Genomic DNA, 26,067 nt, shown 5'->3' on the forward strand with positions numbered 1-26,067 from the left:
TACGAGGAGGCTTCGTTTCCTATTTGGATGGAATTTTATATTGATTGCAATTTATCTGATTCATTCTTCATAACTTTCGCGCTCAAGAGAAAGAAAGGATCCACTTTCCATCCACTTTCCATCCACCCTTCCACCATCAAAATTTCAACCATCGGTACCAACATCTCAAATTGGTCTTTCGTCTAGACTGGTTCGGGTCGATCCACCAAAACCTTCGAAAAAGGGATCCCCGCAGCGCATACCAAGACTCAAGCCAAAAATATACCCAGCACATACATAATAGTGCGCCAGGTACATCAACCCTTTGTCGCCGCAATCTTTCGTTTGTCTTGATCGTCTTGGTCTTATTACCTTCTCGAGATCTTCGTTCGTTTCTTGAACAAAGTCCTCTTTTTACTTTATTCACTCTTTCACTCTCGGATTTATTTTGAGATATTGCTTTCATAAGTCCTGGAGACTAATTCTTTGATTTACCAATCATTCTCCATTCACATTCATTATTACAATCAACTGAACAAATTCCGCCATTCATTCATTTCTCTTTTGGATCTTGAATCACTCTTTTTATATTCAGGAACAAAGCAACATTTCGTCCCTCACAGCATGTCCCTTATTGAAAATTACATTACCTTGTTCCCAGATCAAGAACAATAGATAAAGATTAGCGACACACAAGGACAATAAACCTCGATTTTTATCGTAAGTAAAGACCTCTCGCACCTCGATGGGACCTCCAAATATCGAATCTCGAATCCCATAGACCCAACGACCATATACCAACCCGATTTACTTACCAACCAACAGCTTCTACAGAGACTCACATAGAAGGACGTCCACGTTGTTTCAAACCAACAATAAAGACTTCTTCTACATTCGTTTCAAATACAGCAAAACGAAAAATAAAGTATATCGACATGGAGTCCCTCGATCTTCTGCGCAGGGCCGCAGCTGAAGCGACCACCGCAACCACCACAAGTTTACAACATGCAACCACGACAGAAGCAGCTGCAACACCAAGTAACACTATAGGAATGTACGCCACCGATTTGAATGGAGTAAACCAATCTATCAACGATCTGCTACGAGATGTTTTATGGTGGTGCTTAGGAATAATGGCTTTGATCATCCTTGTCTTCAGAATGATGCATCGAGCAAAGTCACATTTGCGACACATGACAGGGATGAATAGTAACGCGAATCAACAACGATATTTTCAGGAAAATAGATCGAGTTGGTGGAAGGTCAAGAAGCATTTATTGTATGCGCCGCTATGGAATAAACGTCACAACAGAGAATTCAAGTTGTCGTCAGCTGTCAACATGGGAACCCTCCCATCAAGATGGCATGCACTACTGTTGATCGTTTACCTTTCAATGAACGTTGCCTATACCCTTGTTCTTGATTACAGCAGAGAAAACAAATTTTCTATCGTAGCTGAGCTCCGAGGAAGATCTGGTGTTCTCGCTGTGTGTAACATGATCGCGCTCATTATTCTTGCCGGACGCAACAACCCCCTCATCGGATGGCTTCAAATCAGTTTTGATACCTACAACTTACTGCATCGATGGATGGGAAGGATCGTCGTCTTGGAGGCTCTTGTACATACGTCATGTTGGGCATATGTACAACATGCAGACACCGGTTTCTCTGGTGTTTGGGAAAAGCTTATGCACGATCCATTCTGTTCTTACGGAATGATGGGCACTGCTGCCTTTGTCCTCATTCTCCTCACATCCCCATCCCCAATTCGTCACGCCTTTTACGAAACCTTCCTCAATCTTCACATCATCTTCGCTGCCGTAGCCATCGCCGGTGTTTGGATTCATTGCGACATCCCAAGTCTTCCCCAGAAACCTTACATCCGCGCCGTCGCCTTCCTCTGGGTTGCTGATCGTGTATTCAGAATGGCTCGTCTTATCTGGTGCAACTACAGTACCAAAGGCTGGACCACTGCCTCCATCGAAGCCATGCCTGGAGATGCTTGCCGTGTCACTATGCACCTACCAAAGAAACTCGATGTCAAACCTGGATCTCACGCCTATCTTCGTTTCGCCAAACTCAACTTCTGGGAGTCGCATCCCTTCTCCATCGCTTGGGTGGCCCATCGTCCAAAGTTCTCCCCTGAACTCCCACTCAACGAAAAGAGAATGGTTTCCGAAGAACAAACAACCGATATCAGCTTTGTCATTCATGCGCAAACTGGTTTGACCCGTCGTCTCTTCGATGCAGCTAAAGTTGCCAGTCCACGTGTTCTCACACTCAAGGCTGCATTCGAAGGACCCTATGCTGGACACCACTCTCTTGATTCTTACGGCCACGCGGTCCTCTTTGCCGGATCCTCAGGAATCACGCATCAGATTCCCTACGTTCAACACCTTATCCAAGGCTACAACGATGGTACCATCGCCACTAAAAAGGTCCTACTCGTTTGGATCATCCGTGACGTCGAACATCTTGAATGGGTGCGACCTTGGATGGACGAAATCCTACGCATGCAAGGACGTCGCGACATTCTCACCATCAAGTTGTTTGTCACGAAACCTAAGAACCCAAAGGAGATCCATTCTCCGAGCGCGACAGTCCAAATGTTGCCCGGTAGACCTAATATCAACCTGTTGTTACAGACTGAAGTTAGGGAACAAGTAGGCGCCATGTGCGTTACCGTTTGTGGACCAGGAGCATTGCAAGACAGCATCAGAGAAGCAGTGAGAGAAGTCCAAGAACATGGGGTGGTGGATTTTATCGAGGAGAGTTTTACTTGGTAATGCGGAGAATGATTCTTAGAGACACATTCCCACATACGTTTTAAAGATGCCAAGAAGAGCAACCCAAGAAAGGATTACACAACCCAAGAGATGGCAAGTCGAGTGGTGCAGAATGAGTGGATGGTCAATAATATTTTCTTCTTCGATTTTCGGACATAATTAATACTTTTTATGGGAGAGAGCTTTGTATTATACTACCGGACCAGACCACGCCTGCGCTTTGTATATAGATCATATTATGATTGCACGAGAGAAAGAAGAGAGATGGTAGAAGGAAGACTGGATTCGCTTTTAGCGGGGAGTTTGTTACATTGGGATATCCAGAATTGGCATTAAGGGATTGGACTACTCGTTCATAGGATAAGAAAGGTAGTCGGCCAGAGATAGTTGTCTTTTTGATATAATTGAAATATTTAAACTATTCATGATATTGAGATTTGTGATTTAGTGATTGGTGATTCTGATTGTGATGTTGTGTTATATGATATTGTGATAGCAGATATCTAAGTAGTAGGTAGATATTTACATTTAGGGTGGTACTTACTGTGTGCTAACCTAGGATATTTTCATGATTGATTGGCGCTATGCATCCACGCCCTGCAAAAATGAAGTCATGTCATACATGCATCGAGCAAGTTCCCATACTAGGAATATTAGTCGGTTAATAAATGAAGCTCCGTTGATCTACCGGGTGCCATTGCTATGGAGGCTAACTATTTTGGAAATTTAAAGATGTATCTTTCAAACTTTGAATATCTCCGTTGATATATATATATTGTATGGGTAGCTACCTAGTAGGTAGTTGAGTAGAATTGTCGTTATTCATGGATCTATTACTGGTATAATATAAAATAATATAATATATCGAATCAAGAACCGAGACTTTCCGTGTAACACTGGGTGTGAAAGTAACAGAAAGTAACAAAGAGCAACGGCTAAATCTAGGTATAATTACGGACGTAGAATTGATTGGTTGAGTCACAGAATTTCCCCTCGCCCCGCGATCGGCTTAACAAAATTTATTCGAAATAGCGTCACTTTCGATTGGTTTGAGTGAGTCTTCGATAATTCCATGATTGGTGACTCAATTATTTACTTGGACAATTCTTATAAATTCCCATCTATCTCGTCTGATTTATTCTCTGTATCAAATCATCTCAATAACATTGCTTTTCTGATTATCTTTTCAAACCCGCAAGCTTAAACCAATTTTCAATCACAAAGCGGAAACTTCTTGAAAGTAAAAGTTAATCCATCAGATATAACCCCGCGATTTGGTCAAAATGCCCATGTAAGCTATTACTTCACACAAGTCACAGTGAACTCTTCAATGTCTCGAATATAATTCTAATTTCTGGTTTCTTCATAGGCTTAAAGATCCCTCAACGAAATACAAGAGATTTCCTCCTATTCAATTGGCGGACAGACAATGGCCTTCCAAAACCATCGATAAACCTCCAAGATGGCTCAGCACAGATTTGCGAGATGGCAACCAAAGTTTAGTCGACCCTATGGATGGTGAACAAAAATGGAAATTTTTTAAGATGTTGGTAGAGCTTGGTTACAAGGAAATTGAAGTCTCATTCCCATCTGCTTCGCAAACAGATTTCGATTTCACCAGGCGCCTTGTTGAAACTCCCGGTGTCGTACCAGATGATGTCTGGCTCCAAGTTCTCTCACCATGTCGTGAAGAATTCATGAAGCGAACCGTTGACTCCCTCAAGGGAGCCAAGAAGGCTATTCTACATATTTACCTTGCTACCAGCGAATGCTTCCAGAGAATTGTATTTGGCTTGAATGAGGAAGAAAGTTTGGCATTGGCAGTCAAGTGCGCAAAATATGCTCGATCTATTACAAAGGACGATCCCGAACACGCCGGTACTGAGTGGGCTTTCGAATTCAGTCCTGAAACTTTTTCGGATACTAATCCAGACTATGCGATCCGGGTGTGTGAGGCAGTCAAGGAGGCATGGGGTCCGACAGTAGAGAATCCAATCATCTTCAACCTCCCCGCAACAGTCGAAATGTCAACTCCAAATGTCTACGCAGATCAGATCGAATACTTCTGCAGAAATATAACAGAGAGAGAAAAGATTTGCGTCAGCTTACATCCACATAATGACCGAGGATGTGCTGTTGCAGCTGCAGAGTTGGCACAAATGGCTGGTGCTGACAGAGTTGAGGGTTGTTTATTCGGGAACGGAGAGAGAACAGGAAATGTGGATTTGGTCACTTTGGCTTTGAACCTCTACACTCAAGGCATCAACCCTGGTATTGATTTCTCGGATCTTGAGCGGGTCATTGATGTTGTGGAAATTAGCAATAAGATTCCAGTTCACCCAAGAGCTCCTTACGGTGGTTCCTTGGTTGTGTGTGCGTTCAGTGGCTCTCACCAAGACGCAATCAAGAAGGGTTTCCAACTCCGAAAGAAGGGAAATCACGGAGACGAGAACCGCTGGGAAGTACCGTATCTTCCACTCGATCCTCAGGATATTGGACGTACTTACGAAGCTGTGATCCGTGTCAATTCACAGAGTGGTAAGGGTGGAGCTGCTTGGATTATCTTGAGAAACCTTGAGCTTGATCTCCCAAGAGGATTACAAGTTGCTTTCAGCAAAGTAGTTCAAAAGCGTGCGGATGAACTTAGCCGCGAGCTTCTCTCACGGGAAATTCAAGACTTGTTTGAGCAAACTTACTACCTCAAGCACAATCCAAGATTCAGCCTTGTCGATTACTCTATCAGTACCGACAGAAGTGCCTCACCCGTGCCACCCGCTCCAGGCAAGACACAAGATACGACAAATTTGAAGCGTCGATTCGAAGGTGTCATTTCAATTGACGGACAGGAACACGAATTGAAAGGATTAGGAAATGGACCCATTTCTAGTTTGGCAAATGCTTTGAAGAGCTTAGGTATTGATCTCGAGGTAGTAGATTATAAGGAGCATGCAGTTGGTGCTGGTACAAATGTCAAGGCTGCGTCTTATATCGAATGTACAGCTACAGGCTCTAAGCAGAAAGTATGGGGTGTTGGAGTTCACGAGGATGTTGTTCAATCGTCTTTGATTGCTCTTTTGAGTGCAGCTTCAAACGTAAGTCACCTAGCATCATTACTTGATTCAAAAAATATCTAACACCATTACAGTTCATGGCAAGCAGACCTACAACACCATTACTCCTCAAGGGTAAGAATGGTGTGAGCACCAGCCGTGACTTTAAGGTCGACGACTCACAAAAAGAGAACGGCGGCCTTGCAATTCCTAAACCTACCACAGCAGCAAAGAGTGGACCGGATGCAGTGAGTGTCTTGGAGGCTAAGGTCAATGAAGCATAAATTGTTTATTACTTATTTTTTCGTTGTTCTTGGTCTCTCTTAAAGCTGCTTTCGTAGTTAAAATGAGGGGTAGCTTTTAGCGCGCCTTCTTTTGGGATGGGGTTCATGGAGGGGATATATCATCTGGAAAAGCGATCAAAAAGTGCATTTGAAATTTGAAATGAAAATGATGGGAAATTTGGAAACAAAATGATGATTATCAGAAGAGATACCTATCTCAATAAAAAAGAGTTCTTTCTATGATTTGCCTCTTTATAAGCAAGTAGGTATGTAGCGATCTTATACTCGAGGAATCAATAGAGCAAGTCATAAGTGGCTTTGTGTATCAATTTTATTTATATACCCATCTACCGGTATATTTATTGAATTGAATTGATGATTTCTTATCCACGCTCCCACGTCCGGAGATTTCCATGTGAGATTGACCAAATCACGTGAATTGCTGATCAAAGACCTAAACGAACCAATTATACAACTCATGGCGGGGACACCGCTCCATTAATGATCAAGTATGAAATTTGACTTTGTTGACTTTGGACATCAATTTCTAAACAATCCAGAGACCATTTAAAAAAATTCTCTCTATTGACAAGAACTATTGATTCTTTACATCATTACTCAATAATACAAACAAGACCAAAGAGAGGCTATTAAGCTCTTTACAATTTTATAATCTTTCTTCTTTAGACAGTTCCAGTGACTACAGTTCTGGTGTCTAGGTATCTAGCAAAGAATCGGCCTTGTCATTATTACACCCAAGTCAACATCGCTTTCTTCAACAACCGCAAATTCCTCCTGCGATCAACAACCCCCCCAGTTGAATTCCTCAAACCACCTTGTCGCACATCAAATAACCAGGCATATTGTAGAGAGAGAGAAACAACTCTTCTGCAATAATACGAACATCTACAAATACCCTTTAAAACTCGGGAATATCGCAAAGATGGACGTTGGTTCTGTCTTGCTCAATTCCTTGGCAGCAGGTCAGTACTTCCCCTCTATCCACCAACTTGTCTCAAAGGTGAACAGACCTTGCACTCCTATGGTACTAACTATCAATAGACAATGCTACTCGTATTGCTGCTGAACAACAGCTTACCCAAGCTGCTGAAGCCAACTTTGTGAGTTCCCCCACACAGCCTTGACCGCACTGTCGATGAGCTTCCATGGCATTCTTTTTACTGACTTTTCTTCCGTCAATGTAGTCAGGATATCTTGTCACACTCGTAGAGCAGTTGGCAAATGAAGAATCACAGGGTTCCATTCGAGCTGCTGCTGGTATCGCCCTTAAGAACGCCTTCACAGCCCGCGAATATGCTCTGCAACGAGAATTACAAGATAAATGGCTACAGGTCGACCCAGATACCAGGAAGCGTGTGAAGGATCTGACCCTTCAAGCTTTATCCTCAAACAACAACCAAGCCGGTCAAACAGCTGCGCAAGTCATATCCTCGATAGCAACCATCGAACTGCCTAGAGATCAATGGCCAGAGCTTATGCCCGCCTTGGTGCGAAATGTGGGTGAGGGTACCGATCATCTTAAGCAGGCTTCCTTGACTACTCTCGGATTCATTTGCGAAACTCAAGATGCGGAATTAAGACAGAGTCTCGTACAACATTCCAATGCTATCTTAACAGCAGTCGTCCAAGGTGCCCGAAAGGAAGAAGCAAATTTGGAAGTACGACTAGCAGCTATCGATGCTCTTGGCAACTCATTGGAGTTTGTGGATAGCAACTTCAAGAATGAAGGCGAGCGAAATTACATTATGCAGGTTATCTGCGAGGCCACACAAGCAACCGACTCTAGGATACAACAGGGAGCTTTTGGATGTCTGAACAGGATTATGTCATTGTATTATGACTTGATGCGCTTCTACATGGAGAAGGCTCTCTTCGGACTCACAATCATGGGAATGAAAAGCGAAGAGGAAGATGTGGCCAAGCTTGCTGTCGAATTCTGGAGCACAGTATGCGAAGAGGAAATCGCCATTGAAGATGACAATGCTCAGGTAAGATTTCAATACCAAAATCTAGTAAAGAATGTTGCTGACAAAACGAATAGGTCGAAGAGGTTTCTTTGATGCGTCCGTTCTACAATTTCAGCAAGGTTGCAACTAATGAGGTTGTCCCTGTTCTCTTGATGCTTTTGACAAAGCAAGACGAGGATGCTGCTGATGATGAATATAACATCTCCCGTGCCGCATACCAATGTTTACAACTTTACGCACAAGCTGTTGGTGGTTTGATCATTCAACCAGTTTTGAGCTTCGTTGAACAAAAGCTTCGTGGAGAGGATTGGCACGATCGTGATGCTGCTGTCTCCGCCTTTGGTGCCATCATGGAAGGGCCGGATGAAAAGACACTCGAGCCAATCGTCAAGCAAGCACTGCCAGTCATCATCAGCATGATGGAGGACAAATCTATTCACGTCAAGGACTCGGCAGCTTATGCTCTTGGTCGTATCACTGAAGCTTGCTCAGAGGCTATCGATCCAACCAACCATTTACCAAAATTGATTGCATCCTTGTTCGAAGGTCTTATCAGCAGTCCTAAGATGGCAGGTTCGTGCTGTTGGGCATTGATGAACCTTGCTGAGCGCTTCTCCGGGGATATTGGATGCCAGGAGAACCCTATCTCTCCTCACTTCAATGAGAGCATCTCCAGACTTCTTCAAGTTACTGAGAGAACCGACGCCGACAACGCTTTGAGAACCGCTGCATACGAAGTTCTCAATACCTTCGTCATGAATGCTGCAAATGATAGTCTTCCATCCGTTGGTCAACTCTCCGAGGTCATCATCAAGAGATTGGAAAACACTCTTCCTCTTCAATCTCAAGTAGTCAGTGTTGAAGACAGAATCACTCTCGAGGAGATGCAAGTCAGCTTGTGCACTGTCTTGTTGGCCATCATTCAACGTCTCGAGAAGGAGGTCACTCCTCAAGCTGACAGAATCATGACTGTCTTGCTTCAAATCCTCACCGCAGCCACACCTAAATCGATTGTGCCTGATGCGGTTTTCGCCACTGTCAGCAGTTTTGGCCCAATGCACTCGAAGAAGGTTTCGCCAATTACATGGAGCACTTTGCTCCCTTCCTTTACAATGCTCTCGGTAACCAGGAGGAGCCAAGTTTGTGCTCCATGGCTATTGGTCTCGTCAGTGATATTACTCGCTCGATGGGCCCACAATGCCAACCATATTGTGACGCATTTATGAACTATTTATTAAGCAATTTAAGGGTATGTTTTGAAGAATCAAAAGTCTTGCCTTTCGTAGATTGGCGCCATCCCCAATTCATCCCACCGCAATAGCAACTCTGACAATAAACAGAGTACAGCACTCGCCAACCAATTCAAGCCTGCCATCCTTCAATGTTTTGGAGATATCGCAGGTGCTATTGGTGGTCACTTTGAGACATACTTGTCTGTTGTTGCTCAAGTTCTTCAACAGGCTGCCAATGTTCAAGCTAGCCCCGACGGAACATACGAGATGTTCGATTATGTCATCTCTTTGAAGAGAAGGTATCATGGATGCTTTGGGGGTGGCATCCATTGGTGCTATGAAGATGGATAACAAGAGTAAGTCATAGAATCCACCTTATGGAACTACTTAATTAATACCATGTAGACTGACCAGCTACCGCCCTTTACGTTGAATCAATTTTTTGGCCTTCTCAATACCATTTGGGTCGATCAACACCGAAGTGATGCTCTTATGAGATCAGGCTATGGGTGTTATTGGGTATGTGCTCGAAACTACATTTCCCTTTATTTGACTCACGTGTACTAACGAACTTAGTGATCTTTGCCGATGCTTTCCCAATGGAGAATATTGCCTCGTATTACCGTGCTGACTTGGGTCCATGTCAATGATCAAGGAGACCAAGTCTAACAGAGAATTCCAAACTAGAACCATCGATACCGCACGTTGGGCTCGTGAGCAAGTTAAGCGCCAAACAGGTGGTAGCTCAGGGACCATTCAAACTTGATCGAACCCCTAAATGGTCAAACGCGTCCTTTTACAACTTTTAATGTCCGTTCCTAGGGCCGGCGCATGATTTTTTGATAGAGCTCAACGAATGTGTTCCTCGTTCTTTTTTTTTATGATTTCTCTTTTCTTTTTGCAACGTGTGGTCATTGCAGAGGGGTATTGTCCTCGGCCTACGTCGATCTGTTTGTTCCATCATATTCTTTACATCGCGTCGAATCCACAGAACCTGTCTGTCCATTCGTTTGTCCATCAATCATCGAATGGTTCCTTTGCCATAGTTACACTCACCTATAACGACAACGGAAACCCATGTCACTCGATATGATAAATGAGGAACCTTTGATTTGCACACTCCATTTGTTCAGCACCAACATCACCACCACAGCACTATCAGCACATTACTCTGTACAAATAGATTCACTTATTCCTAACAGAATAACTTTGTCCCCTTATCTCGCGCCAATACCCTTTACATCATCACGTTTCTGTCGCGCCTTTTCTGCTGGTTTTGAGCGAAGAATGCATGCCGGGTTTTTGATTTATTTCTAAGGTTTCTGATGGATGACGATATTGACGATGGAATGGATGATGAGAAGAAATATGATGTGCACGGGATGGATCAATTGCTTTCGCCGAAAAATCTTGTATTGTGGGTAGGAGGATGGGCGGTTGGATTGTTGGGTAATGGAAATGGGTGGATGCCGGACGCAATTAACGAACGTGACGGCTGGATGGGGAGTGGAAGGATGGAGGAGTTTTATAACATGTAAAGCTTTGACAATGATCGACCGATTTGGGTCCTTTGTCTTAGCGGTGAGCTTTTGACCATCATCATAAGAGGAAATGCAGAAGGCATGCCCGGGGTTGGGTACATGGAATGGTGGAGGAAGAGATGGGAATCAAGTGATTCGAACAATGGCTATATCGTCAGTGAGTCAAGTTGGTTTGATTGACAACTCGTAACTGAAAGAAATAGATAGATAGATACCTAGGTCAGAAAGGCGAAGTCGCCGACTTGACATGAATGGATTTGTCTGCCATAGTTTTATAGTGAACTGGATTGTTATTGTGATCGTGATATTCATCGTGTTATGTGATTCCGATTCATATGAGCTGTGCATGAGAAGCCCCTTCAGTGTGAGAGGTTATAGTGATCGACGTGGATTCGAAGAGGAATTGTGAATGGAAGCACTTGCTTGTGCTAGTGTTGGAGATGAGGAAGATGGCTCTGAGGCCGGGGCTTCGAGGACAAAGGAGCAGTAAAGCTATGAGACTGGGGATGTAAAAGGGTTCTCTACCACCCCATTCCTGACACTCAATCCGCAATATTTAAGACATTTCATTGGCAAGCAAATCAATGAAAAATATTACGGAGGTATATCGAACAACTTATGTTGTACCGCTTTCGCTAGCCAGGATCAGTTTGTGTGGGAAGAATGATTCTTCTATTCATGGCAAAACACAAGCAGTGTAACATAACTTATTCCATATACCTCCGTACATCAAGTCTTGCTTCTTCTGCTAGCCTCGTCTCGCTTTTGTAACCCATGGCAACTTTCTTTGGTTATCAAATGGTCAGTTTTGATAGAAGAAGGAAGAACGGGGTGTTTGATGGCTCTCCTTGTGTGGGAGCGCCGAACTGACATTCTTAGGCGACAGGGGGCAGATTGGACAGGTGTTAGACAGCTGGTAGAAACATGAGAAAGCAGTGCATGTGTTATTAGTTAAATGGTGAGATTAGGTTGCATAGGAGGGTTCAAACGTGATTTATAGATACCAGACGATAGTTTTACGTTGCAGGTGATGGAAGATTCTGAGAAGAGCTTGGGAGAATTAAAAGGCTTATCAATGCCACAGAGATATATATTGATACCGATATTCCTCTCAATACATCTGTGGGCTCTGTGCACTCAGATTAACTTCCTAGAGCTATACCCACCATCAGGGTCAGGAATACGAGGGTGCTAGGATATCCAGAAAAACTTCAATATGACGGTAGTAAAATCATTATGGCTGAAGATATATGGGACCCGGTCTCAGGAATCTGGAAGTGTAAGTGGGATGTCGGGAGTTTAAACTGCAGGAACTGAAAACTTGCAGGTGAATTATGTACCTCTGCGGAAATCTGGCATGGTTTAGGACTTGGCCGTGGAATCCGAAGCTATCGGTTGGGAAAGTCATATTGGTGGTTAGACGATGTTGAAGTTGAGGATGTGGATACAACTGCGCTATGACTGGAGTCTCGTTATATATACCCATAGTCTGCAAGCATGTCTTCGTAACGGCTAGTCCCGCAAGAATGTTAGGGTTGAGGACTGATGTTGATGTTTTTGACCTATTAAAACAGGAATCACGAAAGCATGACAATTCTTAATGGCGAAAGCTCTTACAATACCAAAGCCCGCAGTCATATTATCTCTCGCTTGTAATCAAACAGATTTGAAAAAGATGAAGCGCATCGATGACCGCCGCGTGTCATCGTTGCTGATCATAGATACATCTACAGAAGAAAGTGACATCATCTGTTTCGCCGGAGGTATGTCGAGAAGGATAATCACTATATAGTTGGCCCTTCTTGAAGTTTTCTGTAGCAGAAGATTGATTGATAACGCATATTGTTCTTTGAGGTTGGAAGATCAGAATGCAGGAGGTAATTCACGGGTTTAATCACTAACAGAGTAGTGGGGTTGCAGCTGCGGAAGGGACTTGGGTAGATGTGATGGGTTAGATACCGTATGCGTTCAAGGGCAAGGGAGTCAATCATTTGACCGAGTGAATTAAGGTACATTGAGATTTGGGACCTGAGATAGACGACGGACTGGACCAGTTGGTCATGACAAGACCTGGAAATATCTTCGAGTACCTCTGCCACTAAGTCTTGTGGGAAGTTCAAAAGGTTCCCGCTATTTTTCGGTCTAAGTCTATTCGAGAGTTGTGTTGAGTCTTTAAAGCTAATATTATTTATGTGAAAAGTGAAATATACGCTCAATGTGACGGGGCACAGAGAGACAAAGAATCTCGGAAGAAAATACTAGCGACGACTATACCACTGATCCATCACCTGAATTGACGAAATGCGTGTGCAGAGAATCGGCACTTCGAAATGACGTTTGAAATTATTCAGAGTACGGTCGAAGTAGTTAGATAAGATCGTTCTAGCCATCAAAAATTAACGTACCATTCAAAATCAACCTTTGCGTAGTGGTTTCTACAAATTTCGCAGATCCAGGGTTCACCAGTTAATCCAACTTCGCCTCGCATGGAAAGCATCCATGACGACTGGGTTCCCACGGCGAGCGAGATTTAATACATACAGGAACACTGTGAGAATGAAGTTCATAATACTTGAGTTGCATGCGAAGAGTGCATTTGCGCTCTAGCATATTGATACCAATGAGGAGCGACAACGAGCCTTCTTGGATTTCTCATTGTGTCGGCATGCTTACAAAAACTATCGTGATGACGCGAGAGAATTGGCTCAAGATTTTGAGAGATCTTGAAATGATGGTATAGGTCTATTAGGTGCTTCAACACAGCATTAAAAATTGCTTGTGGACGATCAATAGAAGTCTAAGGAGCAAGGGAAGAGAGTTTGACAAAGCATATGTATATAAAGTATACAAAACAATCTGTCTTTCTTTATTCTCTTCGTTTTAATCAGTAGTCTAGATTTGTAATCTTCCTGAGCTCTGAATACTAGGTGATATCGTCGGGTAGTCTCATTCGAGACACTTCAAGTAACAGAAAGTTGATTTCCTGACTCGATACTGTGGCCAAGTCTCTGTGGCTTCTAAGTGTCAAAATAACAGTCTTACATTATAGAACAATCTTTTCGAAGCTAATTAGCTTGTTACATAGACGTTTTTGTACACAAAGGAAGTAAAGAAGGAATCACAATGGTATGCATCTGACAGGTGATAGGTGGCAAGTTGACAATTTAATACCCTTCAACAACATGATTTCGGCTTGTGTGTAGCAGTTTAGTCTATAGAAATTAGTGGCTTTTGGTTTAGGATTATCTCAAAAGAGATGATATATTGTATGATAATGTTCTGGTTACAAGCTCAGGCTGTGTCTAATAGCTAATATCGTCGGGTGGCCTTAGTTCGAGATATTTCAACATTGGAAAGGTTTACTTCATATGTTGATGCTGTCATCGACTTTCTGCAGCTTACAGATATCAAATATAAGCACTTCAGCCATAAACTCATACAATAGACTCTCATTAGACACCTCCTGTGTCATCAGTTGTTTACTTACAGAAAGATAAAATGTGCACACTCATCTAAGACAGATTAGGGTGGTGATTTATGGGCTGTTACTTGGGCTAAGAGCTTCAGGAATACCATTTTACAAAAAAAGACACGAGGATGAGAGGTATGGAGTATTCTTATCGATATGAGGTATGGCAGTAAGGCTTAGAGATAAGAGTCGTACTAAATCAAAGGGATAGGTATCCATGAAGCTATATTATAGGATGCTTCTATCGTACGCAGGTTATCCCAGAGAAGCTAGAATCTGTATTCATGACTATGTTGCAACAACCCTGACAACAAATGGATCAATCCTGAGACTACCACCAAAGAGCCATGTCCAATCTAGAGTACCACTTCTAGTTGACATAACTAAAGTCCACATTTGTAACAGACCGCAAAATTGCACTGAATGCATGGTTTCTTTCCTTTATACCCACAGACTCGCTTGACGCACTCGTGCCAATGTTTCTCCGAAGTGTCTTCGAAGACTCCGTGGTATTTCTGCTTTTGTCCCGCTCTTCTTTGAGACTGATTTCATGATGTTATTGATCTTGGGAACATTCATCTTCAAGCCTCCGGCCGCCTCCCATGTGAATATCGCTTCGGTAACAACGTCATCTGAATGTACTCCATTGCCCTCGATATAGGTTCTCTTGGAAGGGGCACCAAAGATGAGACTGACGCCACCCATGAGCTTACACAGAGTGTCGTCGGAGTCCTTCATAAATGCCTTATTATTGGAGGGGATATCGATAACAACAAACTTGAGGAGCTTTTTGGCACTAAAAGCAAGCGATATCCTGGTTAGCGTAGATCACGAAATAGGTTCTACAGGCACGTTGATTTGCTTGCTTACTGTCTTAAAAACTGCAAAATTAAAGAGACCTGAAATCTTGTGGTCTGGCGGGTGAACAGCCCTCTAGTGACACGCAAGTCCTTCAGCTGACCCGCAAGATAAACGAAGTATTGATTCAACTCGTATGTCTTGCCTATCATCATATGCTTCTTCAATTTGGCTGCCAATGCTTTTGTGTTGGTCTCACTGACAGATGTTAGTTCGTCATGTGCTGATTTAGCTAAGTTGATGCTAGAAGTGTTTACCTCAAGCTCAAATCAAGATGTGTGATATTCAACACAACGAAATGTCTTCCAAGTCCGAAGGGCTCGCAAACAAATTGTGGCCGAGGTTTGTTTTCAAAGCCTTTTCCCTTAAGAAATTCTTCGAGAGCCAACTGAGGGAACTTGTCAACAGAATCATGGTCCAGCCTGGCTTTTCGGACATTTTTGGTGAAGTAATCGACGGAATACAAGAGGGTCACCATTTCTGCTTCGGTTTCGAAAGCTTCGATGATATTGGGGGCATCCGGGAAACACATATTATCATGTGTCAAGACAAGCTCTATGATCATCAAGATTACGACGTGAGGTAACTTGCTGATGAACGATGGCTTTAGATGACCATATTTTGCCAATAGCTCGCGGTTAGGGTCCTTCTTTGCGGGCTCCATTGCGATTTTGTTCTACTTTGTGGTAGGTCACTGATCGAGGCTCGAAGGGTTGGAAATAAAGGACCGAGTGCTTGAGGTAAAGGCAGTGTGACAAATCAAAGCTGTCATGAATTTTCATGAATTTTTAGTCCAACAAGGGGGAGAAATGTCCCCCCTGAATCTAAAACCAACTTTTAGAATTACTCAGCTCCAGATCCGAACCAATCACAGGCTCTGACAACAGAATTATTCACTACAACTCTTTCAGGAACCCTAATTTGCTCACCCAACCTAATGAAAGCATTGTCAAAGCACTTAACACCTCATTGTTTTAATCAATATATTCTACCAGCCTCGGTCTCCCAGCCGTTGAGAGCCACTAACAAAAGCTCACCAGATTGGGAGTAATTTTCCCTCCATAATTCAATTTGATATTTTGGCATCATTAGACAGGCAACTAGAATACCATAATGAATCATGATAGTCGAGTGAAATTAGGGAGATCAACAAGAGAAGAGCATTGTAAATTACGTTTTTTGTTAGATATTGATATTAAGGTTAAGTGATATGAGATTAAAAATTGATAATTGGTTTTTACCTAAAAAGCGATCTAGAAAAAATACAAATTCGTGTCTTTTTGAAGTAGATGATGCGGTTATGATACTGATAATTGTATGAAACCTTCCTGGATTCCAGATCTGTTGCAGCAGCAAATAGGAAGCTTTGCTGCTTCGAAGAAAAAAGCGTATTGACCAAGTAATAATCGTTGCTCGTAGAGCCACTCCCACGCTAGCAGAGTCATAACATCTATAACTCATAACAACACTCATCCTTTCTCTTCCGTGTAAAACTGGACACCCATTTCTTCATGTCACTTTTAGTGACGTTGCTTGCACTCAGGACCTCGTCCTCAATCGCTGTCCATGTGAAGCTAACTTTTACTCTTGTGGCCCCTTCTTGGGTAAGCGGCTCTCGATCAATAGTTCTTTCGCCGCCAACACCGAGAAGTCTATCCAACCTTTTTATGAGTCTACTATGCGACCTATCCACATCCACTAGGTAATCGATATTCTCGGCAGTAATCCAGCTGTATTTGATGACAAATTGTCGCAGATTAACGGATCTAGAAGCGATAAGTTCTGTGGTTAGCCTAGATTCTGAAGTGTCGCAAAGGGAGATGTTAAGGTTTCCATACTTTCTCAAAATATTCAAATGCAACAAAACTGAAATTCCTTGCTCGCATGTGTAAATCTTTCCCTCTTGATAGTCAAGGTTTCCAATCGTGCCACGAGCTCGCCAAAATCCCTAGTCAACTTAAATCGTGGACCAAAGGTCATATAGTCCCTTAGGTTTACTGGTAGCATCTTATCCGCGCATCCTCTATATCGCATTTAGCCTTTGAGATCTGAAAATACAAGGTGCCCTTGGGTAACCTTACTTGAAGGATATGCTAAGTGTACGAATTTTCAATTGTGGGGTTTGCATTCTCCAAAATCCACCGAAGAATCCCACGTTCGCTCGCCCCGATCTGCGGTGTAAAGTAAAAATGTGGGCGTTTTCAGAATTGAGAATATCTTTGTGGGCATAATTGAAGAATATATCTACCATACACCAATAGGCTCTCGAGTCTGTATCATTATGCAAGGCTCGAATAATACTGGGAACCAGGGGAAAGCACAAAACTCCCCATTTCTTCTCCCAGACAGCCTCCATAATAGTTACCAGCTCATAGTAGCCAAACTTGTTGAAGTGCTTGGGGAGAAAGACCGCAACAACAGGGGCAGATTCATGGTCTATGGTTTCCTCCATTGTCAAGACCTCGTTCTCGATAGTGGCTTGATGGTTGAAAGTCGATGAAGCTCTGCAGAAAGAATGTTATCCCAATAATTCAGTTATAAGACAATTAAAGAGAAATAAAGCTCATAAACTGTTTGATGCAGGTGAAATTTATTCTCGATAAAGATGTCTTGAGATAGAATGAACTATTAAACATGCTGGGCTCAATTTGCATTTGGAAACAACAACAACCCCCCTCGAAAGACATATTCACTGAGATTGCCTCATTTTGACTCACTCTATTATGATTGTCTTCTGTAAGGCTAAGTAAAGCCCCTCGTGGGTCTCTTTTATCAGCCCACTCACTTCATAATGAATTTGTACTAACCTCTTTGTACAAGGTGCTGGGAGAGTAACATCGTATTGCGAGGGGATTACCAGAAATCATGCACACAGCACAGATTATTCTTTATAGGCTGCTCGTCGGTCTGATCCTTTCTATTTCTCAAACGACATATCTGAGCGTCTTTACAACACGCTTAAAGACTATTTATAGGGGCTCAAAGATTCATTCGAACAGATATTGAGTAATTTCCCCACCAGAAGACGGCAATCTAGGCATTGCTCTGCTGCCTTCCGTTCAGTTGACTACTCGACCATGTGTCCACTCACCTGAAGGAAACAGGTTGTTGCGATTTCTTCGCATTGTTGGTTTACCTATTCAACATTGCCTTGCCAGACAAAGCTTTTTGGGGGAGGAAAAGAAGAGTATTTGGACCTACATTCTTCAACGTCAATCATCTTGTTCAAGTTTATATTAGCAAAATTGCGCTCCGCTTTATTCTCAACATCAAGTAGCATCCTTTCCTTTTATACTGTGACTCTCTAAGGTTTTGCAGATAGTTCCAGACATACTCAATTCTTTGTCAAATAGTCAACCTTCGTCTTTCTTAGCTAACAGACGTTATTACTCCAGTACCACGAGCTATCCTCACCCGCACACCATCACTATATCGGCCAATCAGCGATTATACGAGCTCGAAACTATATTCAGATACAGTTGGGAGGGGGTTGGTGTAAGAAAATAGGGCAATAGAACAATACTGCGTCAACACCTTCGCAAACGAACACGGGAAACAGAAGCGAACTTCAATTGAAACAAGCAGCGCTTAAAGCCTATCGTTCCCAACTAGTCATATGTGGAGAGATTCTGCCATTATGAGTTTCAACGATGGTCTCTGGATCGCAAAACCGAAACCCCTTCATGCTTATTTTAGGCAAGCGAATCTTCATTGTCATTGCCTCGAAGAACCCCCCTTATTTTATATCTAGTGCGATTTTACAAATTCGAGTCTGTATTTAGCACAGAACACACATTACGACACATCGAAATAAGACAGTGTAACAACAGGTACGCATACACTTACCATGGACCACCTAGCCCAGTCTATATTCAAGAAGATCCTCCAGGACGTCGACTGGGCATTGAAATCTCTACCTAAGCTATTCAAACTCTAGGTCTATGGTTGAAAGACGAACATGACGGTGATGTATTAGAAGGAGCTCCTTGGATGCTTAAAAGCTGGCAGAAACCAGCTTCTTCGGCCATCATACCACAAGATCAAAGGGGAATAATCGACTTGGTTGATCACACTTGTCAGTTTAGCCAATCATGGCTGGCCAATAACAAACATTGTAAAGCAACACTTAACGGCAGGATCAGAGTTAAAAGGAATACTTTAATCACAAGTATGAGCATATTAGTGCTCGCGAAAACTGATCATAACATATATCTATCCAGTGCCGGGTACATCATATATAGTCAGCAATCAAGATATCTTTGTTATTTGGACTCGCAGATACATACCAATGAATCCCTCAAGTGATCTAAGTATATTATTAGACTGCATCTGATATTGAATTTACGTATAGTTTACGGGAAGTCTTCGGACTCATATCGATCGATATCTGTTGCAAGCTCTCTAGAAAATTTTACCTCTCATCGGCTTTTGTGCCAGATCAAAAGTTTGTCTCGAGGTTGATATATTGAGCTAGCTATCTATCTATATACTCGATGCGGGTTGTGTAATTGAGTGAAGAGTCAGGCCAGATTAGACTATTCGGGCTGGAAAGCGCAAGGTGGGGAGATGAGGTGAAAGTAAAGGATTCATACTACCCAATCGAACTTCTTCCGGTTTCTGGTATCCTGACAAGAATGAGATTTCTGCCACAACCAAGTATGGATTTTTATGAGCTACCTTTTTAGACAGATCATTGCTGTCGAAGACAACATAGGAACTTGGGAAAGATAATTGTAGAGCTGGGTTGTATTGATTTCTTTTGCTGGAACATTCATCTAATAGATATATTGTTTAAATGTGTAACACAATCACGCCGTGCAAGCCTAGACCGAGACTCAAAATTCCAAATTCCAAACCTCAATTCATCGAGGCCCTTCAGGAGATACCCGGCGCCGTGTAATCAAAAAGCGTTGCAAAAGGTAGTCTGGAAACTGGCGCTGGTACTTGCCGCCGTTTGCCATTCCATTACCCTAAGTACCACCCACCGATGCTCCCAAACACCGCCTTCATGTGCTCCTCTACTTCACACGCCTAGCCTAGGGTAACTGAATAAGCAGCATAAACACAACAAAGAAAACTCAATTCAACTAGGTATTCATGGCATCTTTGGTGAAAGGCAACGTCGGTTAATGATGTGGGATAAAGTCCAGGGAAATGGGAATGTAAGCGAGATGAGATAAAAGGCGTCACTGAAATTAGGTTCTTTGGGTAAGGGCATGTAAAATATCTTATGTCTTGAAGCGGGCTATGGTCAAAATTGGGAATGAATAGAGAGGGTAACTGAAAGAAACGCAATATCCAGGGAACTCTGCGACCGTTTGAGTGGGAATGTCTTGATGTGGTAGTGAGCATATTGTACGTTTCGTATCGGAAAGACTGGAATCGAGCTTTAGGTGGAAATTCGAAAGCCCCTGGTGTTTAGCAATAGAGGAAGAGAATAGTTAGGATGGGAATTGTTAGCGGAAGAGAAAGAACAGGGAAACAATAAAACCACAATCAAGAATCCCCTCAGATCGATGCATTTCCGGTGGAATTGGTAGTATTATAAAAATGCTAGGTCTTTCGTAGGCCCAGAAAACCAAATGACTCCATTTGTCCGTAAAAGAATCTCCCAAGTTCTGAAACTTGGCAGAATGCGAATACATATGCATCACAAACATCGCACCGCATTGCACTAAATTGGATATCCTTCCTAACCATCGTTGTTTGTACCAGTCTTGTCATTGTAAATGCTATTGATCAAGATCACGCAGAAAGCCCATTTTGCTCATCCATGCTTGATTGAAAAATCTCCCCGAAACTTTCGAAGATTATTCGTTCATTTCGTTAACAACAACAACCCAATTTCCCTTCCATTGCACCGCGACAACCATGAACAAAACATTTAACGGCTAGTGTTCATTGGCTTTGGTGCCTTACCCTTGGAACCTTGCTTGCTGACTTTCGATTGGGTGGAGACATTGGTCTTTGCCTTTGTGGCCTTCTTGGCGGCTTGCTCTGCGGCACGCTTCTCCTTAGCGGCCTTGATGGCGGACTCTCGAGCAGCGGATCTGGCTTCTGGTCTCTGGTTTCTTCGCTCCTTGATGACATCGAGGGAAGCACCGACGATGGCTCTTTGGGACTTGACGGTCTTGCGGGAACGCTTCTTGGCGACTTCCTGTATGGTGAAAACTGCATCAGTATTTTTGTTCTTCCGAATATCCCATGATGTCATTCATTCCATCTCGATGTGAATAAAGCCGCGAAGTAGATTGTAATATCGTACCTCAGAGATACCCTTCTTGTGTTGTCTTCTGAAGAGGACGGTCCATGCAATTCGGCGAGGGTTCTTGCGTTGCAAGAACAAAGATTCGGATTTACCGTTTTGGAAACGGAAGATCTTGGAGTCTCCACGGATGTAGAGCTTGCCCTATATGATTCCAAAAGTAATTAGCATTGAATTCTTCGATACGCAATCCTTATGCGCCTTTGATGTAATTCCCAAATCTGCACAGTCGTAGCCCAACAATTTGCCTTTCTCCCCCTTCAATCCAATCATCCATATGTCGACCACAATCCATAATCATTTAAAGGGGCAACACTCGTACCTTTCCAGGGTAGATCTTGGCTCCGGAGAAGGAATCTTCGTAAGTACGCATGATGTCGACGGTTTGGCGTGGTTGTCGTGTGTTTGCTGTTTCCTGCGGAGTCGTGGGCAGGAAATTCAATAAGATCGCAAAATGCCGAATTCGTTAGACTCTTAATTTTTTGGTTTGCGATTTGCGTGCGAGCGCTAAGATCTCGCTAATTTGGCCCTAGTTAAATTGCTCTGAGCCTTGTCCACAGCCTCGACATTATTGTCAGCCTTGCTTTCTGAAGACGTTTATCTTGACTTCATGCAAATCCAAACCAATTTCAAGAGAAATAATAGGAGTACTCCTGTAGTTTGGACCCTCCATTGAAGTGTTTTGTCGACTCCTAGCAGGTATAGCAACCCAAAACCAAGATACCTGTAATCACGTGATCTGCCTCAATCGTTCACATCCTCGCGCTATCCAGAAGGGCCAACCTTTCCTTTCATTTACAAATCCATCATCAACGGCGACTATGACTCTCGTGAAGGTCCCGTTTACTCCAGAGCCGTACCCTCCTGGGTCCTCGGAAATACTTGAAGATATTACCCAGGAAAGGAGTCCTGGTTGGACACCTTTATTTCAGCATAAATGTTCATTTCCACCGGAGATCTTTTCGCAAGTCATGCTGAATTTAATTCGAAATCCAAATATCAATTCCAATCATCTGTTTCGAGCCGATATCTCTTTAGAGCAGTCATTCAATGAAAATTTCCAAAATGATACTACAATTCCAGCGAGGATTATTCAGTTCCGCAACTATACTCTACAGAAAGTTATGGTAAGAACTATGATACCTAGAAACATCTTAAAAGATAAGCCACTCGATCAAACATGTCTTTTCTATGCGAACACTACAGATGCTGGGGAAGTTCAATCTCTGGTTATTTATCTCCCGCATATATCATCACCTGATGAATCACCATTTTATCACCCTGGAGTTTACGGAATTGCTTTCCAGCATATATTCGATCCTGAGACACAGGATGCAACCATTGCAATACACTATGCATTCTTCGAGTCCGAACCTCGTACTCAGAAACTTGAAAGAACAGCTGAACATTTACTAGCTGCTCTATATAAGCACGGACAAGGAACTGCTGCAGGATATGTCAAAAAAGTCCATCATGACACCATCATACCTCAAGCTACTGTTCAGAATACTTATGCTCGTCTCAAGGCCAAGTATGCAAAGACTTTGATTGAGAACTGGGCTGAAGCCACAGATCCAGAAAAGCATGTTTTCGAAGATCTGAACATTGCAGCGTTTCTCATTGAACTTTGGGCCGATACTTATAAAGATACCGAATTTCCAGGCTATGTTGACATTGGATGTGGAAATGGACTTCTTGTTCATATTTTATCCGAAGAAGGTTACAAAGGATGGGGATTTGATGCAAGAGAAAGGAAATCATGGAGTGTGTTCGGGCCAAAAACACGAGAGAAGTTACAAGAACTTGTTTTGATACCTTCAATTCTATATTCAGAGTCAAATGAAAATGAAACTTCGGGACCTGATGTTCACGACGGAAATTTCCCCAAAGGAACATTCATTATCTCAAATCACGCTGATGAGCTAACTCCATGGACACCTATCCTTGCGAACATTTCTCAATCACCATTTATGATGATTCCATGTTGTAGTCATGCTCTCAGTGGTGCAAGATGCCGGGCGCCACCACCTAAAGGATCTGGAGGTACACCCTCGGCGTACGCTTCTCTTGTTGCATGGGTCGCGGGGCTCGCTGAAGGATGTGGATGGGAAGTGGAAAAGGAATGGCTACGAATACCGAGTACAAGAAATGCGGCTCTAATCGGACGAAGAAGAAAACTAAATTATGAAGATATCGACGTACGAAAATTTGTTGATACAAACGGCGGAGCCGCAGGCTGGAAGGAGAACGCATTAAAGTTGGTGACGGGGAAGGCAAAGAATCATTGAAGGCCATTTATGACATTTATTACACATCAATTCTTCCAAGCAGCACACCATACAGACGGACTTGAAGTACCCTCAAGTACAACAAAAGATGCCGTCGATATGTAACACCATTTTTCTCTCGAGAACACCAAAAGAGGCACCCAAAGTCATCTCACCACCCATGGAAATGCTGATACAGATGCCCCTACATACTAGTCCTTCGTCCTGAATCTGAAAATGCCACGAGTGACAAGGTCCCGCCATATGTGTAACTAATGTGGCCCTATTTCTAAAGTTCTTATCATAAGCGCTGGCTAATTATGAGGCCATTCTCTCGTTCTGAGGAACACCATGAGATGCATCATCTGAGCCATTTCCCCACTCTCCATAAGAAAATCAAAATATGCTGCTTATATGTATCCTTGCTCGAACCCAGAAATGGACGGGATACACCACCTTCATATACCAACTTTTTCACTCAAGCCAAGGAAGCAACACCTCATTTACACGGGTCAAAAGAAGGGAGTCATTCAATTTAAGACACCCATCTATCACGTGTATTGGCCCAACTCAAACTCCATAACCAAAAGCCAGTGCAAACAGTCACAACAAATACTATCTTTATCATCTAAACTTTCTTGCCCTTCGAATCCAAGATGTTCATCTTTCTGCGCGTCGTCCAATTTGAATAGGTACGATACTGAAAAATTGTGTCTCATTGATTGACATCGGACCCATTTCGCATTTTCATCTTTCAATCATTTTCCAAAATCAATTCTCTAAAGACTTTCGAATCGTTTTTATCCTTCACTTTACTTCAACTAGCCTCAACAAATTTAGTAATGACAAGCTATCTGAGGTCCTGAATGAGAAAGAGGAATAGTCTTCACATCTTGGTGGCATGCCGTTCAACCACAACTTTAGAAAAAAGACACGAGAAGGGGGGTTCTATACTAACGAACTTACTAGTTAATCTATGTGAGGTTTCCTGCTATGTTTGCTGAAACGTCACAAAGAGCGATTAAGAAGTCGGTGAAAGCTTTTTTGTAAAATGTGGTGATAGTGAGCTAGCACAATTTCAAAGAAAGCAGTAGACAATTGTATTATCAAAACATCGTGAGATCCTCCGATCGAAACTGGTTGTATTGAATGTCCTTTCAATTGTCTCTTTTATATAATGAACCACTTTGAGGCTATGGTAACATAGGTTGGTGAAAGATAGACTGAGATCTCTGGTACAATCAAGGAGAGAAAATGAAAGGAGTAAAAAGGGGGGTATTGTGTCTCTGGAACATGGCTTTTTGCCCGTCAATTAAGGAGATTTGATTGTAGGTCCTTCTTCTCATCAGCAGATGTGTATATATCAGCCCATCACTAGACGCCCCTCTTCCACATTGACCATCTAGTAATTCAAACACATCGACTCTACCTCCCGATATCTCATCGTCTCACTCTACAGTCCGTCCAGCCCCACTACGACTTATCTCCCACCACCACTCCACTCTCCAAGCAACATGCCCTCACTTACCCAGCTCCTCTCCCACTACCCCTGTATTCTCCGCCACACCCATAAGATCCTAACCTCTTTCTCCCTCATTCTCAGTCTAAACAGTACTTACCAAGTATGCGCCACGAAGAAATGCACCAAGAAGTATGAAGAAGAGATCGGCAACATGAGTAGCACTATTAATTCTATGAAGGATTGTACGTGTGGAGCTGCATTAGGGCCGGGGCTGTATGGAGGGAGTGATGTGAAGAGGGTCACATTTTCTGGGGTGATGGGTCATGAGCGAGAGAAAGATGGAGAATCGAGAGAGAAAGAAGAGCTGGGAAGCATGGGAAGGAGAGAAACGACCTGGCAAGAGAGGGCGTGAGAGTTGAGCCTTGGAGCTAGAATTAAGAGAAATAGAAAGGAAGAGGGAGGCAAGAAGTCAGAACGAGATCCGGCAGACATGAGACCGATTCAAGTTGGTGATGGTCCGGGTCCAATGACGATAAAGATCGCGGAAGCGAGTAGCAAGGTATCAGATGGATCTGAAGATGTCAAAACTCAAAGTGGTGATCAGAAGAATGGGAAGATGAGAAAAGTGGACAGGAGCAATAAAGTAAGTGAAAATGTGAAGAGCATAGACTAGGCACGAGAAACTTAAAAGGCATTGAAAAGGGGCACTATTCAGTCATTCCTGGCGCATATTATTAGCTAAAACCAAGTGGGATGTGGGATCTTGTTGATTTTACAACCACAAGTTTCTGTATGATAATATGAGAGAAATTTGATGATCGTTTCCTTGAAACAGCGTCGCGCGGCTCCGAAGGTAGCCCAGATACCTTGTAGAAACACCAAAGAT

At 42.9% G+C, this 26,067-nt stretch overlaps 8 protein-coding genes across 8 annotated transcripts; 5 read left to right on the plus strand and 3 right to left on the minus strand.

Moving 5' to 3' along the window:
- Positions 1 to 914: 914 nt before the first annotated feature.
- Positions 915 to 2,765, plus strand: EAF02_011524 (uncharacterized protein; the record flags this gene model as incomplete). The annotated part of the gene is made up of 1 exon (XM_038907571.1): positions 915 to 2,765. One exon carries the CDS (start codon positions 915 to 917, stop codon positions 2,763 to 2,765), a length of 1,851 nt encoding a protein of 616 aa, XP_038752584.1.
- A 1,062-nt stretch (positions 2,766 to 3,827) lies between these two features.
- EAF02_011525 (uncharacterized protein) lies at positions 3,828 to 6,482 on the plus strand. The gene is made up of 3 exons (XM_038907572.1): positions 3,828 to 4,056; positions 4,135 to 5,857; positions 5,911 to 6,482. Exons 1-3 carry the CDS (start codon positions 4,049 to 4,051, stop codon positions 6,097 to 6,099), a joined length of 1,920 nt encoding a protein of 639 aa, XP_038752585.1. The 5' UTR covers positions 3,828 to 4,048; the 3' UTR covers positions 6,100 to 6,482.
- A 560-nt stretch (positions 6,483 to 7,042) lies between these two features.
- On the plus strand, positions 7,043 to 10,085 carry EAF02_011526 (uncharacterized protein; the record flags this gene model as incomplete). The annotated part of the gene is made up of 8 exons (XM_038907573.1): positions 7,043 to 7,082; positions 7,162 to 7,220; positions 7,305 to 8,108; positions 8,162 to 9,226; positions 9,428 to 9,618; positions 9,822 to 9,838; positions 9,896 to 9,935; positions 10,007 to 10,085. 8 exons carry the CDS (start codon positions 7,043 to 7,045, stop codon positions 10,083 to 10,085), a joined length of 2,295 nt encoding a protein of 764 aa, XP_038752586.1.
- A 4,685-nt stretch (positions 10,086 to 14,770) lies between these two features.
- On the minus strand, positions 14,771 to 15,851 carry EAF02_011527 (uncharacterized protein; the record flags this gene model as incomplete). The annotated part of the gene is given in 3 exon segments (XM_038907574.1): positions 14,771 to 15,143; positions 15,200 to 15,430; positions 15,445 to 15,851. The coding sequence occupies 3 exon segments, from the start codon at positions 15,849 to 15,851 to the stop codon at positions 14,771 to 14,773; spliced, it is 1,011 nt and encodes a 336-aa protein (XP_038752587.1).
- A 786-nt stretch (positions 15,852 to 16,637) lies between these two features.
- EAF02_011528 (uncharacterized protein) lies at positions 16,638 to 17,221 on the minus strand (the record flags this gene model as incomplete). The annotated part of the gene is made up of 2 exons (XM_038907575.1): positions 16,638 to 16,953; positions 17,055 to 17,221. The coding sequence occupies 2 exons, from the start codon at positions 17,219 to 17,221 to the stop codon at positions 16,638 to 16,640; spliced, it is 483 nt and encodes a 160-aa protein (XP_038752588.1).
- Positions 17,222 to 21,071: 3,850 nt separating this feature from the next.
- On the minus strand, positions 21,072 to 21,825 carry EAF02_011529 (uncharacterized protein; the record flags this gene model as incomplete). Its single annotated transcript, XM_038907576.1, has 3 exons — positions 21,072 to 21,344; positions 21,453 to 21,596; positions 21,775 to 21,825. The coding sequence occupies 3 exons, from the start codon at positions 21,823 to 21,825 to the stop codon at positions 21,072 to 21,074; spliced, it is 468 nt and encodes a 155-aa protein (XP_038752589.1).
- A 448-nt stretch (positions 21,826 to 22,273) lies between these two features.
- Positions 22,274 to 23,740, plus strand: EAF02_011530 (uncharacterized protein; the record flags this gene model as incomplete). Its single annotated transcript, XM_038907577.1, has 1 exon — positions 22,274 to 23,740. One exon carries the CDS (start codon positions 22,274 to 22,276, stop codon positions 23,738 to 23,740), a length of 1,467 nt encoding a protein of 488 aa, XP_038752590.1.
- A 1,493-nt stretch (positions 23,741 to 25,233) lies between these two features.
- EAF02_011531 (uncharacterized protein) lies at positions 25,234 to 25,854 on the plus strand (the record flags this gene model as incomplete). The annotated part of the gene is made up of 2 exons (XM_038907578.1): positions 25,234 to 25,589; positions 25,629 to 25,854. 2 exons carry the CDS (start codon positions 25,234 to 25,236, stop codon positions 25,852 to 25,854), a joined length of 582 nt encoding a protein of 193 aa, XP_038752591.1.
- Positions 25,855 to 26,067: the final 213 nt, after the last annotated feature.

The sequence above is a fragment of the Botrytis sinoallii genome (genome assembly GCF_014898435.1).
Source record: "Botrytis sinoallii strain Bc 23 chromosome Unknown BSIN_033, whole genome shotgun sequence".
NCBI classification, from domain to species: domain Eukaryota; kingdom Fungi; phylum Ascomycota; class Leotiomycetes; order Helotiales; family Sclerotiniaceae; genus Botrytis; species Botrytis sinoallii.

Coding starts and splice junctions, on each gene's coding strand:
- EAF02_011525 (XM_038907572.1), top strand. Junction 5,858..5,910: donor TTTTGAGTGCAGCTTCAAAC/GTAAGTCACCTA, acceptor ACACCATTACAG/TTCATGGCAAGCAGACCTAC.